At 44.2% G+C, this 20,417-nt stretch overlaps 1 protein-coding gene across 1 annotated transcript in view; it reads right to left on the bottom strand.

Annotated features, from left to right (window-relative positions):
* Window positions 1–20,417, bottom strand: part of SSB (small RNA binding exonuclease protection factor La) — a 22,209-nt gene extending 1,792 nt beyond the window's left edge. The window contains exons 1-10 of the mRNA XM_083571289.1: window positions 20,259–20,417; window positions 14,661–14,735; window positions 13,845–13,948; window positions 12,572–12,746; window positions 10,759–10,866; window positions 10,551–10,651; window positions 7,700–7,771; window positions 7,553–7,595; window positions 5,069–5,209; window positions 849–1,035 (exon numbers count right to left, since the gene is read on the bottom strand). Of these exons, the coding sequence (XP_083427415.1) occupies window positions 849–1,035; window positions 5,069–5,209; window positions 7,553–7,595; window positions 7,700–7,771; window positions 10,551–10,651; window positions 10,759–10,866; window positions 12,572–12,746; window positions 13,845–13,948; window positions 14,661–14,726 (997 nt within the window). The 5' untranslated portion in view covers window positions 14,727–14,735; window positions 20,259–20,417. The remainder of the gene's footprint in view (window positions 1–848; window positions 1,036–5,068; window positions 5,210–7,552; window positions 7,596–7,699; window positions 7,772–10,550; window positions 10,652–10,758; window positions 10,867–12,571; window positions 12,747–13,844; window positions 13,949–14,660; window positions 14,736–20,258) is intronic.

The raw sequence follows: 20,417 nt of genomic DNA, 5'->3' as shown, positions 1-20,417 counted from the left end.
GAGGGTAAGAAAACTCCAACCTCAACTATCTAAGCCAAATGTTGACAGGCAGCGGTTTTCCACTTTTGCTCTGCCCGGAACTTGAACCCTGGACCCTTCTGCAAAGCATATTCACGTGCAACGCTCCCCAAGCATTTTGCCGGTATGTGCGGGTGAGCCTTCATAGATCAAACCCCGCCGGCAGAACTCGTGCATCCGCTCCACGCACGGTGCCGAGAGTTAGTCTGCCCATCCAACCACAAGCAATGAGGTGTGCGAATCAGTTGCAGAATTTGGATTACATCCCCAGTGCGCTCTCACTGCCCCAGCATGATCTTATTTCATAGGCTTTCCCCTCTGCTGCACAGTCCAGTTCACCACCAGTTTTGCAGTCCCCTCCAAAGCCCCGCCCCCACTGCTGCTCTTCCAGCATTCGTAGAATCGGGACCACAAGAGTCACCTAGACCAACCCCTTGCAATGCAGGTATGCTTTGCCCAACATGAAGCTCAAACACACAACCCTGAGATCAAGAGAGTCATGCTCTACCAAGTGAGCTATTCTGGCATTGGCCTAGGCCTCATGTCTGGCTTGCAGGTTTCCCAAAGGCAACTGGTCCACCGCTGCATTAAACCATTTCTGGACAAGATAGCTCCCTGGTCTGATCCAGCCAGACTCATCTTTGTGTCCTTACATAGCTTCTGTGAGCTACCGAAGAGTCCAGAAACGTTTGCTCTACAGATCCCCAGACCGGGACCCTACTTGAGAAGAGCAGCCCACTGCTTTGCTCAACACCAGCTATCTGCATAATAAGTCTTCCAAGAAGGTAAACTAAATGAAAGAAGAATAAAAAATCAAGGCAAAACGTCACCTTTTCCTTTCTTTTTGTTCAACAGTTCTTGCTGCCCCTCCATGATTTTCTTGAGCGCTTCTCTCGCCACGTCTCCTTCCAACACGTCCCACATCACCTCTCTGCCTCGCAGCTGCAGGCTCCCGTCATTTGCCGCCTGGGCTTTATCCAGCGCTTCTTTGGCGCTGCTCTTGAACAGGATGATTCCCTGTGTGCAGAAACGCAAGTTTGTTATCTCAATACACAACCGTTCGCTCAGACATTTTCTTTCTATGGCTTCCCTGTGGTCAGACGAGACGGCCAAAGTGGCGATTCGATAGCTAAAATTTGCCACCGAGTCGTAACGGATGCAGTGGTAAGGATCATGCAGGCCAAGCACTCCCACGAGGCCTCGGCCTAAACTAGGTTTATTGGAACAGTCTACAGTGGAACCTCGGGTTGCAGACGTAATCTGTGACGGAGGCACGTCTGCAACCTGCAGCGTTCGCATCCTGAAGCGCCGCGTCTTCACAGGCGCGATTTGGCGCTTCTGCACAAGCGGTGAAACCCGGAAGTAACCCATTCCGGTACTTCCGGGTTTCTCATTGTCCACAACCCGAAAACACGTAACCTGAAGCGGCCATAACATGAGGTATGACTGTATTTGACAGCAGTTGCCCAGGAACATAACTGATCACTCCTCTGAGCCTTCTCAAGGTGGCCCACTGTTAAGTACAGTGGTACCTCGAGTTACATACGCTTCAGGTTACATTCGCTTCAGGTTACAGACTCCGCTAACCCAGAAATATTATCTCAGGTTAAGAACTTTGCTTGAGGATGAGAACAGAAATTGTGCTCGGGCGGCGCAAAAGCAGCAGGAGGCCCCATTAGCTAAAGTGGTGCTTCAGGTTAAGAACAGTTTCAGGTTAAGTACGGACCTCCGGAACAAATTAAGAATTACGTACTTAACCTGAGGTACCACTGTACTCCTATTTCGTTTTTAGCGCTGCAGCAGCATAGCTGGCATGTCATGCGCTTCTTCAGAAAAGCACCAAATTCACACCATGCGCAGACTCATCTATCACGATAGCTCACAGATATCGGGGCATGTGGTGGCATATAACAGGTGCGTGCACGCAGTAGCCGACGCAAGAATGGCTCTACTGGGGTGTGGCATGAACACAGTGCACAGATACAAGACGATAGCTCTTTTAAAAAGGTCAAAGCCTTGAACAACCGTACAAATAAATGCTGACATCGTATAGGTGTGCACAAACACAAGCGGTATTTGGTCTGTATTGGCCACATGTAATACAACTCGGACAGAGGTTAAGTGGTATTAGGTGCTTATATAATTATTACATTACAGTTTTACTCTGTTTTATATTGTGCTCCTCAGTGTCTCCATATCTGAAAGTCATTATGCACTTGGCGTAAAACTGGTGCTTTTATGAAAAGGCATGTGTTTATTATTGTGAAAAATTTAGATAAGCCACTACAGTGGTGCCTCGGGTTACAAACACTTCAAGTTACAAACTCTGCTAACATGTAAGTAGTACCTCGGGTTAAGAACTTTACCTCAGGATGAGAACTGAAATCGCGCGCTGGCAGTGCAGCAGGCCCCATTAGCTAAAGTGGTAATTCAGGTTAAGAATGGTTTCAGGTTAAGAACGGACCTCTGGAACGAATTAAGTGCATAACCAGAGGTACCACAGTCGTACCTTGGTTTTTTTTAATTTAATCTGTTCCAGGAGTCCATTTGACTCCCAGAACAGTTAAAAAACCAAGGTGTGGCTTCCAATCAGCTGCAGGAGCGCCGGACATTTGGCTTCCGAAAATCCTTCGAAAACCGGAACAATCACTTCTGGTTTTCAATTCTTTGGGAGCCAGAACTTTTGAGTTCAAAGGCCCTGGGCTTCCAAGGTACGACTGTACTGGCATTAGTTGCTGTTCTTTTCATTTGAGGCCTAAGCCAGACAGGACAACCTTATGATCCGAAGAACAGTGGCTCGGTGCCGAAGCATCGATTTTGCCCACAGAAGGTCCCAGGTTTAATCCCTGCCATCTCCAGGTAGGGCCGGGAGAAATTTCTGTCTGAAATCCCAGATAACTGCTACCGGTCAATATAGACAATACTGCTTTCTGTGTTCTTAAAGCAGCACGTGGGTCACTACCCACAACTCTGCCCTTTAACTATTCTCTCTTTCCCAGGAGAAGATGCTATAGCAGACTACAGAAGGGAATCAACCAGTTCCAGTAGCTTGTGAGCATAAAGCAGGCCTCCCAAAGCTAGCTGTGGCTCCTTCAGCTAGTAGCTGCCAGAATTTCCTGGGGTGTTTTATACTAGCTCTGGTTCCTGGGACATCGCTCGTGTGGCAAATCCATGGGAGGTATTACTCAAGAGTTGAACCACTGAAATTTATGGACCTAACTTTGAGTAAATCTTAGTTGAAATACCACCCAATTTGTTTAAGGGAGGGATGGCAAAAGCAGACACCCTTTAGGTGCTGTTCAGACTACAACCTCCATCACTTGTGACCACCAGCTGGGGCTGGCGGGAGTGCAGAACATTTTAAGGCAAGCCACAGGTCTCCTAGGTTTGAGACCCGTTAGTTATTCATCACAATGCAAAGTTTTACCTCTACCTATTAATTTGCCGCTTAGAAGAAAAAAGCGAAGCAATCACAGCATTCTGTCTAGCAAGCAAGAATGAAATTTATGCTCCCTGCTTTTATGAGTGCGCCTTGGATAGAAGGAATAAAATGTTTCTGCCAAGTTTTCCCCAGTACTAAGAATTTGTCAAAAATGTACAATTTGCTGCTGAAATGGAACACACAAGACGAAACGGTTAAATCAGCTATGATTAAATGGGCTCAGGACATTGGTCATAATATTTTGTTTGCCGATTGGGAAAAGTTGTGGACCACCGGGATGAAATTTACGGCATGTAATGCTCTAAGAGAAAACATTATGAAAATGATATATAGGTGGTACATAACCCCAGTCAAGCTTGCAAAGATTTACCACTTGCCTGATAATAAATGTTGGAAATGTAAAGAAAAGGAGGGTACATTCTTTCACCTTTGGTGGACGTGCCCGAAGATTAAGGCATTCTGGGAAATGATCTATAATGAACTTAAAAAGGTATTTAAATATACTTTCCCTAAGAAACCAGAGGCCTTTCTCTTGGGCATTGTCGGACAGGGGGTGTTAAAGACGGATATAACTTTCTTTTTGTACACTACAACAGCAGCTAGAATACTTATTGCGAAGTACTGGAAGTCACAAGAACTACCCACACTGGAAGAATGGCAGATGAAGGTGATAGACTACATGGGCCTGGCAGAAATGACGAGCAGAATCCGAAACCAGGGAAGAGAAGCAGCGCAAGAAGAATGGAAAAAATTCAAGGACTATTTAAAGAAATATTACAAAGTTAATGAAAGTTAGAATGATGTTGGACTGGAAAGTAAATGGTTACTATTAGCAAGGGTTAAGACAAGGAGAATAAGGAAGATTAGATTAAATTCAAATTAAAATAAGGGAAGATTTGCTGAGTAATTGATAAGAATTTGGAATACAGAAAAGGGAGGCATGAGGAAGTCGGGGAAGAAAGGTATAAGAAATTAAGATATGAAATGGTACATGTTTTTGTTTTGTTTTTGTCTGTTTATGTATTTGTTATATGTTTGTTGTTGTTATAAAAACCTTTAATAAAAAATTATTTTAAAAAAAAAAACAACAACAAATGTTTCTGCCAAGTTTTCCATTCTGATTTTCAGTACTAGCAGATCGTACATACCAGTGATGTCCAACAGGTCAACTGCGATCTACTGATCGATTGCGGTTGATCACTGACTTTTCCCACTTTGCTGGGGAAAAAGAGCATCTGGCCTCACCCCCTCTCCCCGTCCTCCATTTGCACATGATCGCTAGAACGCAAGTTGGAGTTTTCGCTGTGAGGCTGATTGTTTCCTGAGCAATCTTTCAGTGAGCGACTTTTTCCCTCCCCGTCTAAAAAAAAGCTCCACAACTTTGTCTTTCCTCCCTAAGAAAAGCTCCACTTTGACCTGAAGGGGTAGATCACTGCCAGATTTTTATTCTGTGAGTAGATCGCAGTCTCTGGGGAGTTGGACATCCCTGATGTATACGTTTCGAAGAAAACCACCTTCATATCGGGCAGCGAGCGCAGCAAAACCTGAAAACATCGCCCCATTTTGTTGTTAACATTTCGCCAGATGCAGCAACGCCCCGGGTCTGACCTCTTTGGCACCTCTGACAAAGTCTATCCATTTAATTTCGCCATGGCCAGAGAAAAGGGCATGGAGGTCTTCTCGGCAAGTCTGATCTTCCAGGTCTCCAAAGAACTTCAGCAAGCAGCCTTGCTTCTCCTCCAGAGATTTCTTTCATTTACAAAAGGGGAGGGAAAAGATTCCATTAGACAGGACAGACATTTGTACCCCGCAGGACTGAACAAGACTTCAAGCAAGAGATGGGTTTTTAAGCTTCCCAGCACTTGGGCAATGAGATGTACACAAACTTGGAACGTTCCAAGGTGTGTGGGGGGGGAGATCAAGCTTGTAGATAAGACCATTAGCGAGTTTCCAAGTTCCTAGCTGTTAAATGGCCCCATTCAGAGATTCTCATGCTACCATAATCACATGGAGGAAGGGTGGGGGCCACACCACTGTACCTCCACACTCCTCAACTGGCTCCATGGCCCTGCACCCCCCACTGCCGTCCACACTTTGGGAGGACCCATTCCCCAACCAACACAGCTCCACCCCCTTCCATCATGTGATTATGATGTCATGAAAGAGAACGCCCAAAGTGGAACATTCCTTCAGTGCTGTTGGCTGCATAGTGCTGCTGGTGGCTCGTGATAGCCGTCGCATTTTGAGTTGCATGCATCCAGCTATGTGCTGCTTTATTTTAAGGTTCAGTTTCCCAAGCATGCTCCGGCGCTCTAACCTCGGTTAAGACAACAGTACCCTGGATCACACCTTCCTGCAGTATATAGTGGAACCAACACAAAACCAATACGCTCAAAGTCTTGCAACCGCAACTTCAAGAATGTGAATTTATTTGGCACTGCTCATCTCCCTCCCCCAACCCATGTACACAAAGGTACCCATGATCACATAAAATCTGGAATGGGGAGGGGGTGACCTGCTTCTTCCAGGAAAGCTACTGTAGCACAGGACACTGGTATGAGGAGGAGTATTACACTCCGGTCTGATTGGAGCGCAATTGAAATTTGTAAGATTCTGGAGCGCAGAAACAAAGTAAATCACTAAACCATCAATTCTATCACGTGGGGGGGGGGACCTAAATTGTATAATTTGGCATCTCAATGATTGTTATTATTCATTGTATTATAATTTGGCATTGTTATAATGAGGCTATTATTGGATTGTAATTGAAAATTAATAAAAAGTATTATCCTCAAAAAGGGGGTATCACAACCCCAGACAGACTTTGGCAATTGAGTTTTAAGTCTCCGAAAGACTTATTTTGGAAGAAGCTTGAAACCAAACAGTACTGTTGCCTTTAGCCTTACCCACACAACTCTTACAAACCTTTTCATGACAATTCTCTCCCATCTGGGTCAGAACAGCCTTTTCCACTGTATGGCCTAAATGTAGCCTTGGCTAATTAAGTCTGCGACTAGCATGAAAAGTTTGTGACTAGCTTTTTAAATAAACCCTTCTACCAAGTGGACTGGAAGAGAAGGCCCTTCCTCCTCCAGCCAGCTCCTTTGTCGGAATGAAATTCCAGGTGATTTTTGTCTACCCCGCAAGGTGTTAAATACAAGGCCGACCTAATGACATAAAAAGGAGCAGAACTGCTTTCTAGGTCTCCTATACCTCCAGCAGCACTAGGCAAACAGCCCTTATAAACGAGGCACTCAGGAGTTAATTTCTAGAAGAATCAGAGAATTGTATTGTTGAAAGGGACCCTGAGGATCATCTAGTCCAACCCTCTGCAATGCAGGAATATGCAGCTGTCCCGTACGGGGAATTATCAGCAGAAGAAATGTTGTCAAGGTTCAGGTTCCTGTACAAACCCTCCTTACAGCTAGTGCCAGTCCACGGCCAGTTACTCATACCTGGGACAAAAATGCACTCTGTACCTGCTCAGGGGCATTTCCTACTTACTTCATATGCTCTAGGATTGAGCCTTTGCACTGAAAACAGATGTTGGGGCCGACTGCTGGCTCAGTCCCAGAATGTGTAAGAAATCAAGTGCGTATGGGGCGAGCTCCCGTCGCTCGGTCCCTGCTCCTGGCAACGCAGCAGTTTGAAAGCACGTCAAAGTGCAAGTAGATAAATAGGTACCGCTCCGGCGGGAAGGTAAACGGCGTTTCCGTGCGCTGCTCTGGTTCGCCAGAAGCGGCTTAGTCATGCTGGCCACATGACCCGGAAGCTGTACGTCGGCTCCCTCGGCCAATAAAGCGAGATGAGCGCAGCAACCCCAGAGCCGGCCACGACTGGACCTAATGGTCAGGGGTCCCTTTACCTTTTGGGGGGGGGGGACTAAACAGCATTGTGTGTTTTGGAGAAGCCAGGTGAAAATTTCCTGTTTGTTTTATTGTTCTTATCAGGTCCAGGAGAGAAGACTCAAGCTGGTCTTAGCTAATTGCTTTTCAAGTCTTTATTCTTCCACCTTATCCTTCTAAATTATACAGGGGAAACAGAGGCACTGTGGATTACACAGTTTTGACAGTGAAATCAAGGGGCATGTACCATTTCCGCATCTTCCGCTTGCTTCTGTTTCTCCTCTTTCTCCCTGCGACAAAAAAAATAAGAAAAAGGGTTGTGTAGTTAAGCAGAGCGCACTGCTGGCAAACAAAGAGGAGATGATAATTGCGAGGTTAAAAAGTCTCCGCTTACTGCTTGGCCTTTGCTTTCGCTTCCAATCTGTTCCGTTTTTTCTCGTCGTTCTTCTTCGCAAAGTAATCATCCCTGCACGGAATATATAATTCAATTACGCGAGCCAATTTAGGGGCACTATATGCAACGGAAAGGAATATGAAAGCCACCCTTAAGATGTCTGGCTGTTCTTTGAAGCAAGCTAATCGCCGCCTTGGCGCTGCTATAGACAATGGTGACCAATTAGCGTTGACAGAAAGACTGGCTTTGTAGCAAGAAAAAAAAAAAACAGCTCTTATTAAAACTGGCCATCTGTTTCCCCCTCAAAGCACGATGAGACTCTTCTCCCCACTGTCCTCTGTTCCTCAGACTGCAAGAAATCGCTACCATTGCCAGTGGAAAGAAAGATCTCCATCGGGAGGTTGCGGACTCTCCTTCCTTGGATGGTCTTAAGCAGAGGTTGGAGGGCCATCTGTCATGGATGCTTTATAGCTAAGATTCCTTCCAGCTCTATGATTCTATGATGCTAGAGGGCAGGCAGGCAGAGCAAGACAGAAGACCCCCCCCCCCAGACCCATTTTCTAGCACTTGGTGTAATGGACTAGAGCGCAGCACACCCAAAAGGAAAAGCGTCTGCCAAGAGACTTACAAGCAAACGTCCACTCCAGCCTTGATCGTAGGATCCTTTGCCAAGGCTATCAAAGCTTGCCTTTATAACTTGGTGTGGGATATAACATAAGCAGTCAAGTACAGTGGTACCTCAGGTTAAGTACTTAATTCGTTCCGGAGGTCCGTACTTAACCTGAAACTGTTCTTAACCTGAAGCATGACTTTACCTAATGGGGCCTTCAGCTGCTGCTGCGCTGCCGGAGCCCGATTTCTGTTCTCATCCTGAAGCAAAGTTCTTAACCTGAAGCACTATTTCTGGGTTAGCAGAGTCTGTAACCTGAAGCATATGTAACCTGAGGTACCACTGTACAACACTTCCTGTTTGCCCAGAGTGGATACAGACAGGGGGGGGTGTTACTCCAGCCAGGAGGACTTCCTGTCACACCTGTCCAGAGCGTCCTCCCCTGAGTGTGACCAGGTAGATGGGCATGACTCTGAGTAAAAGGCCAGTCAGATCTTCCTATCTGACTTTTGCTGCTCTCTTCTGATACTAATGTATTTTGCTGTCTGCTGGCTCTCAGCCAGCAGCACGTGAGCTCCAACTCTCTTCTGTAACTCCAAGCTAAAGCCTGCCTTTGGGGAACCAACTGTGAACTGAATGTGAGTAAACTTCTTAGTACTTTTAAAAGAAGACCGTTGTGTCTTTTTAAGAGGGATAAAAGGGGAAATTGCCAGGAATCTGGACAAAGCCAGATCGGACTGCTTAAGTCAGGCATGTCCAAAGTCCGTTTTGGGGGCCCAATCCGGCCCACCGGTCAGTTTAATCTGGCCCCTGTGATAGTTTATTTCCTGGGGTAAAATGCAAAAAAACCCTCAATCCTAAAAGAAGCTCAGCTCAACCCTAAAAAAACAACTTTGGGGTAAATAGCTCAACCACTTTGGCCGGCCCCCACGGCCCTTCATTTCATCAAATCTGGCCCTCTTTGAAAAAAGTTTGGACACCACTGGCTTAAGTAAAGAGATTCAAACGAATCTACCAACGAACCTCCTGCAGTATACTGGGTAATGTACTCTGCTACTGACTCACTAGCATTCAGTGAGGAAAGATAATATTTAATCAATATATCCTCTCCTACTGTCCACAACATTCCCACATCTGATGCCCTACAAGTCCCAATATCCAAGGCCACCTATTCAGATGAAGGGCGTTATATTCAACATTAGGAAGGGCTCCAGGTCAGGGAAAGCTGCCTCGGAGGAAAGTGATGGGAGCAGGAAGGCGGAATGGGATTCGGACCTAGGCCGGATTCAAATCCAAATTTTGAGGGTGGCTAGCCTGCATCCCTTCAGATGTTGCTGGACTTCCATCAGCCCTCAGTCAACAAAGCCCACAGGCATGATGGGGAATTTAGTAGGGAGGCTAACAGTGACTTGGGCCAGTTGGCCACCATCTTTCAGGTTAACATATTTCACTGAGTTACTATAAGGATCAAATCTAGGAGCAGGAGGGAGAAAGAGATCGTATACTGGTCAGAAACACAGAGAAGTCTGATGTATCTGACGGTTAGAATAATACACCTCCCTGTCCTTAGCAGGCTGCCAATCTTACTTCAAAATTAAGTCTCGGGGGTTTTATTTCATAAAATGTATACACCACTTGATAAATTATTATTTGCCGATTTTTGCTGTTTACTATAATAGTCTAATGGATTAAGTTGCTTATTTCAAAGTTACTGTGACTTTTCTTTTTTTGCATCGGATCAGATGGTTATCTTTGCTGTCTATTTTGTTGCTTCTTCACCTTGTAAACTACCTTGCAGTATACAAATTAAAGGTGAAATGGAATGAAATGTAATAACAATTTTAAAAAGCCCACACACCTCAAAGCAGTTTGCAAAAAGAATAAAACCAATAAATTGGTTAAGTACAACCATTTACAGTGGTACCTCGGGTTACATACGCTTCAGGTTACATACGCTTCAGGTTACAGACTCCGCTAACCCAGAAATAGTGCTTCAGGTTAAGAACTTTGCTTCAGGATAAGAACAGAAATCGGGCTCCAGCGGCGCAGCAGCAGCGGGAGGCCCCATTAGCTAAAGTGGTGCTTCAGGTTAAGAACAGTTTCAGGTTAAGAACAGACCTCCAGAATGAATTAAGTACTTAACCCGAGGTACCACTGTAGTAACACACTGGCCTGGTAGCAAATGGGTGACTAGTAACAATCTATAAGTCAAAGCATTACGATATCAAATACATAACTCACCTGAAAAGTACAATAAGCTCCGTGTCCTTGTATTTTTGGTTTGGAGTTTCAACGAACTGTTTGGCAGATTCAACGCTATCAAATACTGCAAATACTGATCCCTGAAGGAGGTAAGAAAGGAGGTGTTTTAATTTAGATCGGTGGAAGATTCCCACAGGAAAAAATAATAATTGAAAAGAGCTGCAGAGCTTTGACGAAAAGGAGTTACCTTGAACGTTTTCTGAATGGTTTTCCGCATCTGAATGTTTTCAACTTTGCCTTTACTATCTAGCCATTCCTTGATATCATCAAGGGTTGCATCCTGTGGAAAACCTTTCTGAAAATCAAGGATTCGGTCAGTGACTTCATATTCAGAGACACGTTTATGCAAACACCTATCTGGGGACGTTTAGGGTATTTACACGGGCGTAGTCTTGCCACCGGTTTGTGAACAATACCCATAAGCAGGAGGGATAGCGGTAAAGAACGATATTTGAGAGCCTCCCTCATGACAAGCAAAAATCGAATGTCAAGCAGAATTAGCCAACTTAAGCTAAACTGCTCATTACCAGGTAACATAATATGGGGCACAGTGGATAAAAATCAATGATTTTTTTAAAAATAAAAAAACCGATTTTTAAATTTAAATCAGAGGTTTTTTTAATTCAAATTGGATTTTTAAAATAAAATGCTTTTTGAGGAAAAATCTTTCTAAATATAGTTTTCTATTTAAGTTACATTGCAGTCCAAAGACTATTCATCAAGAAATAAGGATTTGTTTTAAGTTTTTCATGTGTGCTAAAACTCAGTCTAAGGTGTGTGTTTTTTTAATGTTTAACCACATCAGTTAACAAACATGTTATTGTTTTAGTTAAATAAATTGTTTAAATAATTTCCAATAATTTCCAATAAAGTACAACAGAAAAGCTGTCCAAATATAAACAGTTAACTTATTAAACCTCACAATAATTTCACAATTATCTATGCATTTCTAATAGTATAACCAAATCAGCCATTTTTTATACAACTGCAAAAACTACTCTGAAAATTTCTTATTCCAAAAATGAAACCTTCATTTGGTTGTAAATATTAAGATTACACCAGAAAGAATGAGTCTTTCTGTAAAAAAAAATGATTTAAATCAAGTCTTACTGACTAGTGATTTAAATTGATGTGATGTAAATCAAATCCACCCTGAAATATATACAACCAAAAAATAATCAATTTGAGTCGTGCGACTCAACTTGCGTCGACTAGACCCAGCTTTTTTTAAGCATTGTGGGCTAAAGTCACTTCTGAGGCTCCTCTGGGATTAGAGGCCCTGAAGGCTCAGCTTCATCATTTTCATAGTACAGTGATACCTTGGTTCTCAAACGCCTTGGTACTCAAACAACTTGGAACACAAACACTGCAAACCCGGAAGTAAGTGTTCCGGGTTGCGAACTTTTTTCGGAAGCCAAACGTGCTCCATTTTGAGTGTTACGCTTCTGATTTGAGTACCACACTTCCGTTTTGAGTGTTACGCTGAGGTCTGTCTGTTTTTGCTATTTATTTTGCATTTTTGTGTCTCTTTTTGTTTTGTTTTTGTGACTGTGTGGAACCCAGTTCAGCTACTGATGGCTTGATTGTGTGACTGCAGTACATTGTTTATTGCTTTCGTTTTATGGATCAGTGGTCTCGTTAAGATAGTAAAATTCATATTAAATTGCTGTTTCAAGGGTTGTTTTTAAAAACCTCGAACGGATTAATCCATTTTGCATTACTTTCTATGAGAAAGTGCGCCTTGGTTTTGGAACACTTTGGTTTTGGAATGGACTTCCAGAACAGATTAAACTTGAGAACCAAGGTAGCACTGAAGATCTTCCCTGGGGAAAAGTGCATTTTCAATTCACCCAGGGCCTACAATATGCTTCCCAGAATCCTTTGCAACACACAGGATGTCCTCGGTTATGGCAAAGAAATTTTCATGCAGGACTGGGGTCCCCCAAACTAGAACGTTTTGAATTCCGGTTGCATTAAAACACATTATCGTTCCCACTTACAATATACACAGATCTGCTTTTAACCGCGTTCTTATATTGCTCCGTCACTTCCGGCAAAGGTTTGTTTGGAGATCTTCGGACTTTAGCTTTGTCTTCGCTAATTTCCATCAGCTCAGTTGTTGATTTTTTCAACGCCCCCACTATTACATCGAAGTCTTTCGTGAGACGATTTAATCTAGGAAGGAAAGTAGAAAGGTGGGTAAAAAGAGGTTATTTTTATCTTTTTTTTTTTAAAAAAAATCAATTATATTAAATCTCCTCTAAATACAACCTGAGCGAAAATGTGGAAGCATAGGTGCCCTTTATGATTGGATTACATCAGGAAAAATGAAGAAATAGATGGAAAATGAGTATCTCACACAGGAAACGTATTGGACACAAACTCCTTTTGCAGAAATGAAAGTTAATAAATTTGCAACTACAAATGAAAGTCAAGAAACCAGTGGCTGTTAAACGAAAGATTAAGATCGGAACTGCTGTAAATGGATTTATGAAGATTATGAAAGCAGGAAGAAATAAGAACCTTGTATCCTGAAACCCAGTGCACAGAAGTCACCTCAAATTGTTAATTTGGTTTTTGAATAATCGCTCTGTTTTTAATTGGATTGTGATTGGGTACTGTGATAATGTGGCTTTTATTGGATTTGTACTAAATTCATAAAAACTATTATAAATTTTGTTTGCATTGCATTCAAATAACATGATGAAGGCTGCACAAATCCTTAAAACTGAAACCATTACCTTCTACTGAACATACTGGCTTGGATGCCAAAGTAAGGTTACGTAAGAAGCTCACAGAAATAGTTTTACTCCTCAACCTGTAGTTTTCTCCTCACTTACCACCACTTAAAGCAGGCTTCCTCAACTTCGGCCCTCCAGATCAGCAGTTCTCAACCTGTGGGTCCCCAGACGTTGTTGGACTACAACTCCCATCATCCCTGAGCTCTGGCCTTGCTAGCTAGGGTAGATGGGAGTTGTAGTCCAACAACATCTGGGGACCCACAGGTTGAGAAAGGCTGCTCCAGATGCTTTTGGCCTACAACTCCCATGATCCCTAGCTAGCAGGACCAGTGGTCAGGGATGATGGGAATTGTAGTCTCAAAACATCTGGAGGGCCGAGGTTGAAGAAGTCTGCCTCAAAGCCTTGCTGGACAACATGGGATGAAGCACAGGGGAGAAGATGAGGGAGGCAGGACTCCTAGGACTCAACAAAAACCCCATCCCCGCTTCCCCTTCCTTTCAGTTAACTTTGAATAAGCACCCATAGATTTACCTGTTGAATTTGATTAACGTTTCCAAAGTCACCCAGCCGTCGTCTAGCTTGATCTTCTCCTGGAGGAACTTGTCCCGTGGCAAGTTGTGGTCGCCAAAATAGTACTATGACGCAGGTACGAAGAGCAAGACAAATATTAGAAGCCAAAGACAACCTACTGCTTCATTTAGCACCAAAAAGTCAGCTTCCATAAGCCTTTCTTAAGAGAGTTATTGGAATTTACGGCACACATTCCTGAGCGCCAGGTGAAAAACGTCCGGATTTCTGTTCAACATTTTAAAATGCCTTAACGTCATTCCCTCAATGGTTTTATATTACAAACTGCTTGCCAGAAGCTTGATGTATGAAAAATATCAGCACAGATGAAGCTACATTACTGAGTTCAAACCGCTCCCCCCCAAAAGGTAATTGTGACACTGGTCACAATTTGTGGATGCTTAAAATTGTTCTGACAATTCAGTTCTGGACTGCATCTCAGTCTCCTGAACTGCATCCCGCCTCATGCGTCATCAGAACAAACGGAGAATTTCTGCAGCTGCAGAACCCTTTATAGCTCCTTGCCTGACTTTTCAAGGCTGTTTTTAATCTTTGTTTTTGCAAAAGTCTGTTCAGCTTAAGAAGTATTGTACTTTATCAGCGATCGGCCAGCAAAGCTGTGCAGATGAGGAGTCCTATTCCAAAACATCAGGCTGATACCAGGAATAAAACAGTTCTAAGCTGTGAGGAATCCTCATTTTAAGTACTCAACCAAGACAGCTACACAAAGTTTATAACGGGCGTTTTGCATTAATGCTATGCTAGTCTCAATATTCGTACCTCAATCTGTTGGCAGACCTTCCTTTCCAAGTCAGACATGTTTTCACTGTCTCCATTTTCGGCCATTTTCGCCACCTGTAATCAGAGCAACACTTCGCATCATTTAAATGGTTTAGACCCCACTTTATCAGCAATTGCGCCTATTATTATAGAATATTCTTCTATAATATTCTATATTCTTCTTTTAAATCTGTGTTAGAAACACAGAGATATAAACTAGGCAGCAAACGGGTTTACAGTCACCAGGGTGGATAAAAATCGAAGATTTTTAAAAATATATATATATTTTTAAAATTGGAATTTTTCAATTTAAATTATTTTTTTTTAATTTAAATGCATCTGGACGAAAAAAAATTCTAAAGATAGTTTTGTATTTAAGTTACATTATAGTCCAAAGGCTATTCATCAGGAAATAAGGATTTGTTTTAAGTTTTTCATGTGTCTTAAAACTCAGTCTAAGTTTTTTTTTTAATTGTTTAACCACATCAGTTAACATGGCTACATATGCTATAATGTTATTGTTTTAGTTAAATAAATTGTTTAAATTGTTATTAAGGAAATGATTATTTTTCTCCTTCCGATAAAGTACAGCAGAAAAGTTGTCCAAATATAAACAATAATTTCATAATTACCTGTCTTTTTATTTCTAATAGTATAACCAAATCAATAATTTTTGATATAACTGTAAAAACTACACTGAAAAAATTTTATTCCAAAAATGAAAGCTTTCTCTGGTTGTAAATATTAAGATTATACCAGCAAGAATGAATATTTCTGCAAAAAAAAATGATTTAAATCAAGTCTTAATGATTAGTGATTTAAATCAAATCCACCCTGACAGTCGCCAAAACAAAATGCCTAGTTGCCTTCTTTTGGCTCGAAAGTAATGTTTTTCAATATGACTTTTTGGTTCCTGAAATTGAACTTGATTGTGCAGATAAAATATCACAGGCTGAATTCTACAGGATGTGTTGCTAGTATGTGAAAACAGGCAAGACCCAAGGGTTCCCAGGCCAGATGGAGGAAACATCAGGCGCCATCCTGACGCCCAGGCATCTTCACTTGGTCGCAAGTGGCCAATGACCGGGTGCAAAATGCACCTGGCAAATTTCGAACGCTGTTGTAAATGTATATTGATTTCCAAGCAAGTCTGAAAAAACATACACCCCACATTTCAGATTTGAGCCACCTCCTGGCACAGGTTCAGGACATCCAGCATCTCCCCACAGTGCCTAATGAAAATAAGAAATAGCACTATCCGTTACCCTTTGGCAGGGCCGGCCCAATATATTTTGCCATTTGAGGCGAGCTGCAGAATGGAGTCCCCCTCCCAGCCAGGGAAGTAGGGGTGAGTCACTATCTACATCAGGTCCTGCCACCTGAGGTGGTTGCTTCCACTTGTCTCATGGGTGGGCCGGCCCTGCCCTTTGGGCAGCAGAGGACCATGAGCCCCTGTTAGAAACTCAGATGTATAAGCTAGACACCAAATAGCTCCTTAAACCAAGATTAGTCACAGAAACAGAATGTCTAGTTGCCATTTTGGGGCAAGACAACTCTAAATTATTTTCATTTTTTTTTAGCATAATTTTTATTGAATTTTTCCATATTTCATTTAATTCAATACACATATTCACAACTTATATTATTTGCTCAAAATGAGCTTAGACTTCCTTCTATCTTTCTTTCTGACATCCCTATAGTCTATAACATATTTTTCGCATTCCCGTAGTCGTTTCCTTATCCTATAGTCACCTTAAAATATCACATTCTTGTTTACAAATCAACCTCTTAATTTCACATTACAAAACATTTCACGTTAATGCTACAAATGTTTTTAAATGAAATTATTTTCAAAGGATGGACTGGTTGTGACTGATTATCAGTTAAAACACCTGGCAAGTTCTGCTGACCAGCTTGAGCTGGGTTAAGGAATTTGAGAACTTAAAAGAAGAAAAGTCACTTTATCAAGGGGCAGTCCACATATATCCTGACTTCTTTTTCTTAATGGTGACACAGATCATTCAAAACATGAGAACGTCCTTCACAACTATGAGGAGGGCAGAGGGGTGAAGTACCATACTTTTATGTGTATAAGACTAAGTTTTATTATGTAAAAATCATGCTAAAAAATGAGGTTCGTCTTATACCTGGGTAGTGCATAGGGTGGACGTTTGATTGGTTGCTGCCGCGACTGTCAGCAGCTATTGTGAGTGTTATTGGTTGCTGCGTCAATGGGTGGTGTTGACTGGCTGACGCTGCGCCAATTGGGCGGGCTATTGTCAGCTTCTGCCGGCAAGGGGACAGACGAGAGTTGGGTTTTGCTACGCGTGCAGGTGAGCGATTTTCGGCAACCTCTCCTAAAAAAAGCTGAACAACCCAGGGTAATCCCCCACCCCAAAAAAGCTCCACAACTCTGAGCAATCCTTCACAAAAAAAAGCTCAAGCTCTCCCCCCATTTTCTTAAATTTGAGCCCCCCAAAATAGGGGGCGTCTTATACACGGAAAAGTATGGTAAGTGAAAACAAGCTGCAACAATTAACTACAGCGTTGTTCACTGTTCTTGTTAAGGCTGCGCACTGAAAGCATTTTGGTTCCTGAAATTGTGCAGGTAAGATATGGCTGATAGAGTTCTATAGGATTGTGGGTATTAATGTGTGAAAACGGTCAAGATCCAACAACCCCCAGGTGTGCACATCCAGGTGATGTCAGGTGTCATCCTGGGGTCCAGGCACCTTCACTTGGGCACAAGTGGCCAATAGGTAAAGGTAAAGGGACCCTTGACCATTAGGTCCAGTCGTGGCCGACTCTGGGGTTGCAGCACTCATCTCACTTTATTGACCGAGGGAGCCGGCGTACAGCTTCCGGGTCATGTGGCCAGCATGACCAAGCCGCTTCTGGCAAACCAGTGCAGCGCATGGAAGCGCCGTTTACCTTCCTTCCAGAGCGGTACCTATTTATCTACTTGCACGTTGACGTGCTTTCAAACTGCTAGGTTGGCAGGAGCAGGGACCGAGGAACACAAGATCACCCCGTCGTGGGGATTCGAACCGCAATAGCTCAGTGCAAAATGCGCCTGGCCAATTTGCGCCTGGCCACTCTGAACAATATAACACAAACGATGGCCAATAACAATGTCACTAAGCGCTATTTATAGACTAATACAAATGATCAGTGCTCATATGATACTGTAGTCACTGATCAGTAAGATTGGCTTGTTAAAAAAACTCTGTTCCTGTTTCTGATAATTTGTATTAGTCTCTATACCCTCCCCATCATTCTCACATGGTACCCAACCTCCCATTTCAGCATTAGGCAGCCAGCGAAATCTTCTCCCCACCCCCCCAAAACTCCCCCTCCCACCAATTTCTCCATTTTTATCAAAGGGAGGGAGGGCAAAAAGATAGTCTCCTGTAAACAACAACAACAACAACAACCCCTTCCTTTCTGATATGGAGGAAAGCTATTTAAGGAGAACCAACAACAAAAAACACCACCAGAAAATGAAAATAAAAACTCTTCCCCCTCTTTTTTTCAGGGGTGAGGGAAGAAATGTTTTCCAGTTCTTTGTTTACTTTGCCTCTTTGTCTAGCTGTGGGGGGGGGGTCCCTCCTGTATTGTTAGAGGGACGCAGGTGGCGCTGTGGATTAAACCACAGAGCCTAGGACTTGCCTCAGAAGGTCGGCGGTTCGAATCCCCGCGACGGGGTGAGCTCCCTTTGCTTGGTCCCTGCTCCTGCCAACCTAGCGGTTCCAAAAATGAAACCTTCATCTGGTTGTAAATATTAAGATTATACCAGCAAGAATGAGTCTTTCTGTAAAAAAATGATTTAAATCAAGTCTTAATGACTAGTGATTTAAATCAATCTGATTTAAATCAAATCTATCCTGACGGGACGCGGGTGGCGCTGTGGGTTAAACCACAGAGCCTAAGACTTGCCGATCAGAAGGTCGGTGGTCGAATCCCTGCGACGGGGTGAGCTCCCGTTGTTCGGTCCCTGCTCCTGCCAACCTAGCAGTTCGAAAGCATGTCAAGTGCAAGTAGATAAATAGGTACCCATCTGGCGGGAAGGTAAACGGCGTTTCCGTGCGCTGCTCTGGTTCGCCAGAAGCGGCTTAGTCATGCTGGCCACATGACCCGGAAGCTGTACGCCAGCTCCCTCAGTCAGTAAAGCGAGATGAGCGCCGCAACCCCAGAGTCGGCCATGACTGGACCTAATGGCCAGGGGTCCCTTTACCTTTAAGTGGAAAGATGATTTCTTAGCAGTTAGGAGGGATGAAGGAGAGGGCAAACATAGCTGAAGACACCATGCCTGAAAATTATCTGCAAAGTATTCTGTTCAGCAGAGCTACCCCCTGGGAAGCTGTTAAGTGTCCACCTTTTGTTCACAGCTATATTGCCATGTTCAAACATTTATCACAATGTTATTTCAATATCGGTACTCAATGGTATGGCAATTTATTGCCCAGCCCTGCTAAACAGCCTGTACTGCTGGACCCTTACCTTAAAACTGGGGTCCCAGCGGTTGTTGGACTACAACTCCCATCATCCCTGACCACTTGGTCCTGCTAGCTAGGGATGATGGGAGTTGTAGTCCAACAACAGCTGGATATCCAAGTTTGAGAAACACTAAGAGATTAAAGAGCGCCGCTGGTTCTAGATACCGGCCACCGATTCCAAGAAGTCACGCCGCATGGCTGATATCAGCCTGAGCTCACTTTTACCAAATGAGATACTAAAAAAAAACAACAGAGAACTCTTCTCTTGTGTATTACTCATGTGAGAAAGGGAAGCAAAACAAAAACCCGAAGGATCGGAAAGTCGAGCCTTTGCCACTCCTCCGTGAGCATTTGCAGTAAAGGACTCCCAGCTGCCAATCAAACCATCCTCCACGTGGTCCAAACCTGCGCGCACAAGAGCGCAGCGTGGTGCTCTTCCTCGCCGGCCACCTCCAATAGGAAAAAGCTCCCTGGGCATTTAAAATGCAAGTTTCTCCCTTGAACACGTCGCCTGCGTGTTCCGAGAAGTTCCCTGCTCCGCCTTCACGCGCACTTCGCGTGCGTTAAAAGCAAAGTCAAGAAAAAACACGCGTGGGAAGCCTTAAAGCGGGAAAAGAGACGGATTACTCCCCCCATCACGCCAAGCGGCGCATCCGTGCTCCCCAAAGAGACCCCGCGATCACCGCATTCCGGGGTTTGACCTACACGTGTAGGTCACGTCTGGAGAGCGTTACAGCGAGCAAGCGCCCGGGGGAAAGAAATCTTAACTCTCCTGGGCTTTGAACCTCCAGCATTTCCTTCTGCTGCGCGCACACGGGCCCTGTTTGTAGCTCAGCTCCTTCCCCGGGCTGGGGGAAAAGAGCAGGCCTCGTCGTGGGAACCCGTCGCCGGCGGAGGCGCGCAAGCAAGCCGACCCTCCTCGCTCCCCACCCACCTGCCCACCCGGTGCGGCGAAGCCCGAAATCCCACCCGGGGAGCCCACCCGGGATGCACGTGGGGACTTCCACCCAAGCCTGGAACGAGCTCCGGGCAGCCGCGCGTAAGGCAGGCGCTCCCCAAAAGCCCCGGAGCCAGGATTACGCGCCCGCGGAAACGAACCAACCTTCGCCCAAAGCAAAGCCCGGCCTCTCCTCCTCTAGATCGCGTAGGCCGCCGGCGCCGCTTCTCCGTGCGCCTTTACGCGCTCCCGTCCTCCTCTCGCCGGCCAGCCCAGCAGCCTGTGCGGCGCTGGCCGCACCCCTTTCCCCGGCCCGGCCCACGA

The sequence above is a fragment of the Podarcis filfolensis genome (assembly GCF_964270895.1).
Source record: "Podarcis filfolensis genome assembly, chromosome: 1".
NCBI lineage: Eukaryota > Metazoa > Chordata > Lepidosauria > Squamata > Lacertidae > Podarcis > Podarcis filfolensis.
This window is presented reverse-complemented; position numbering and strand designations above follow the sequence as displayed.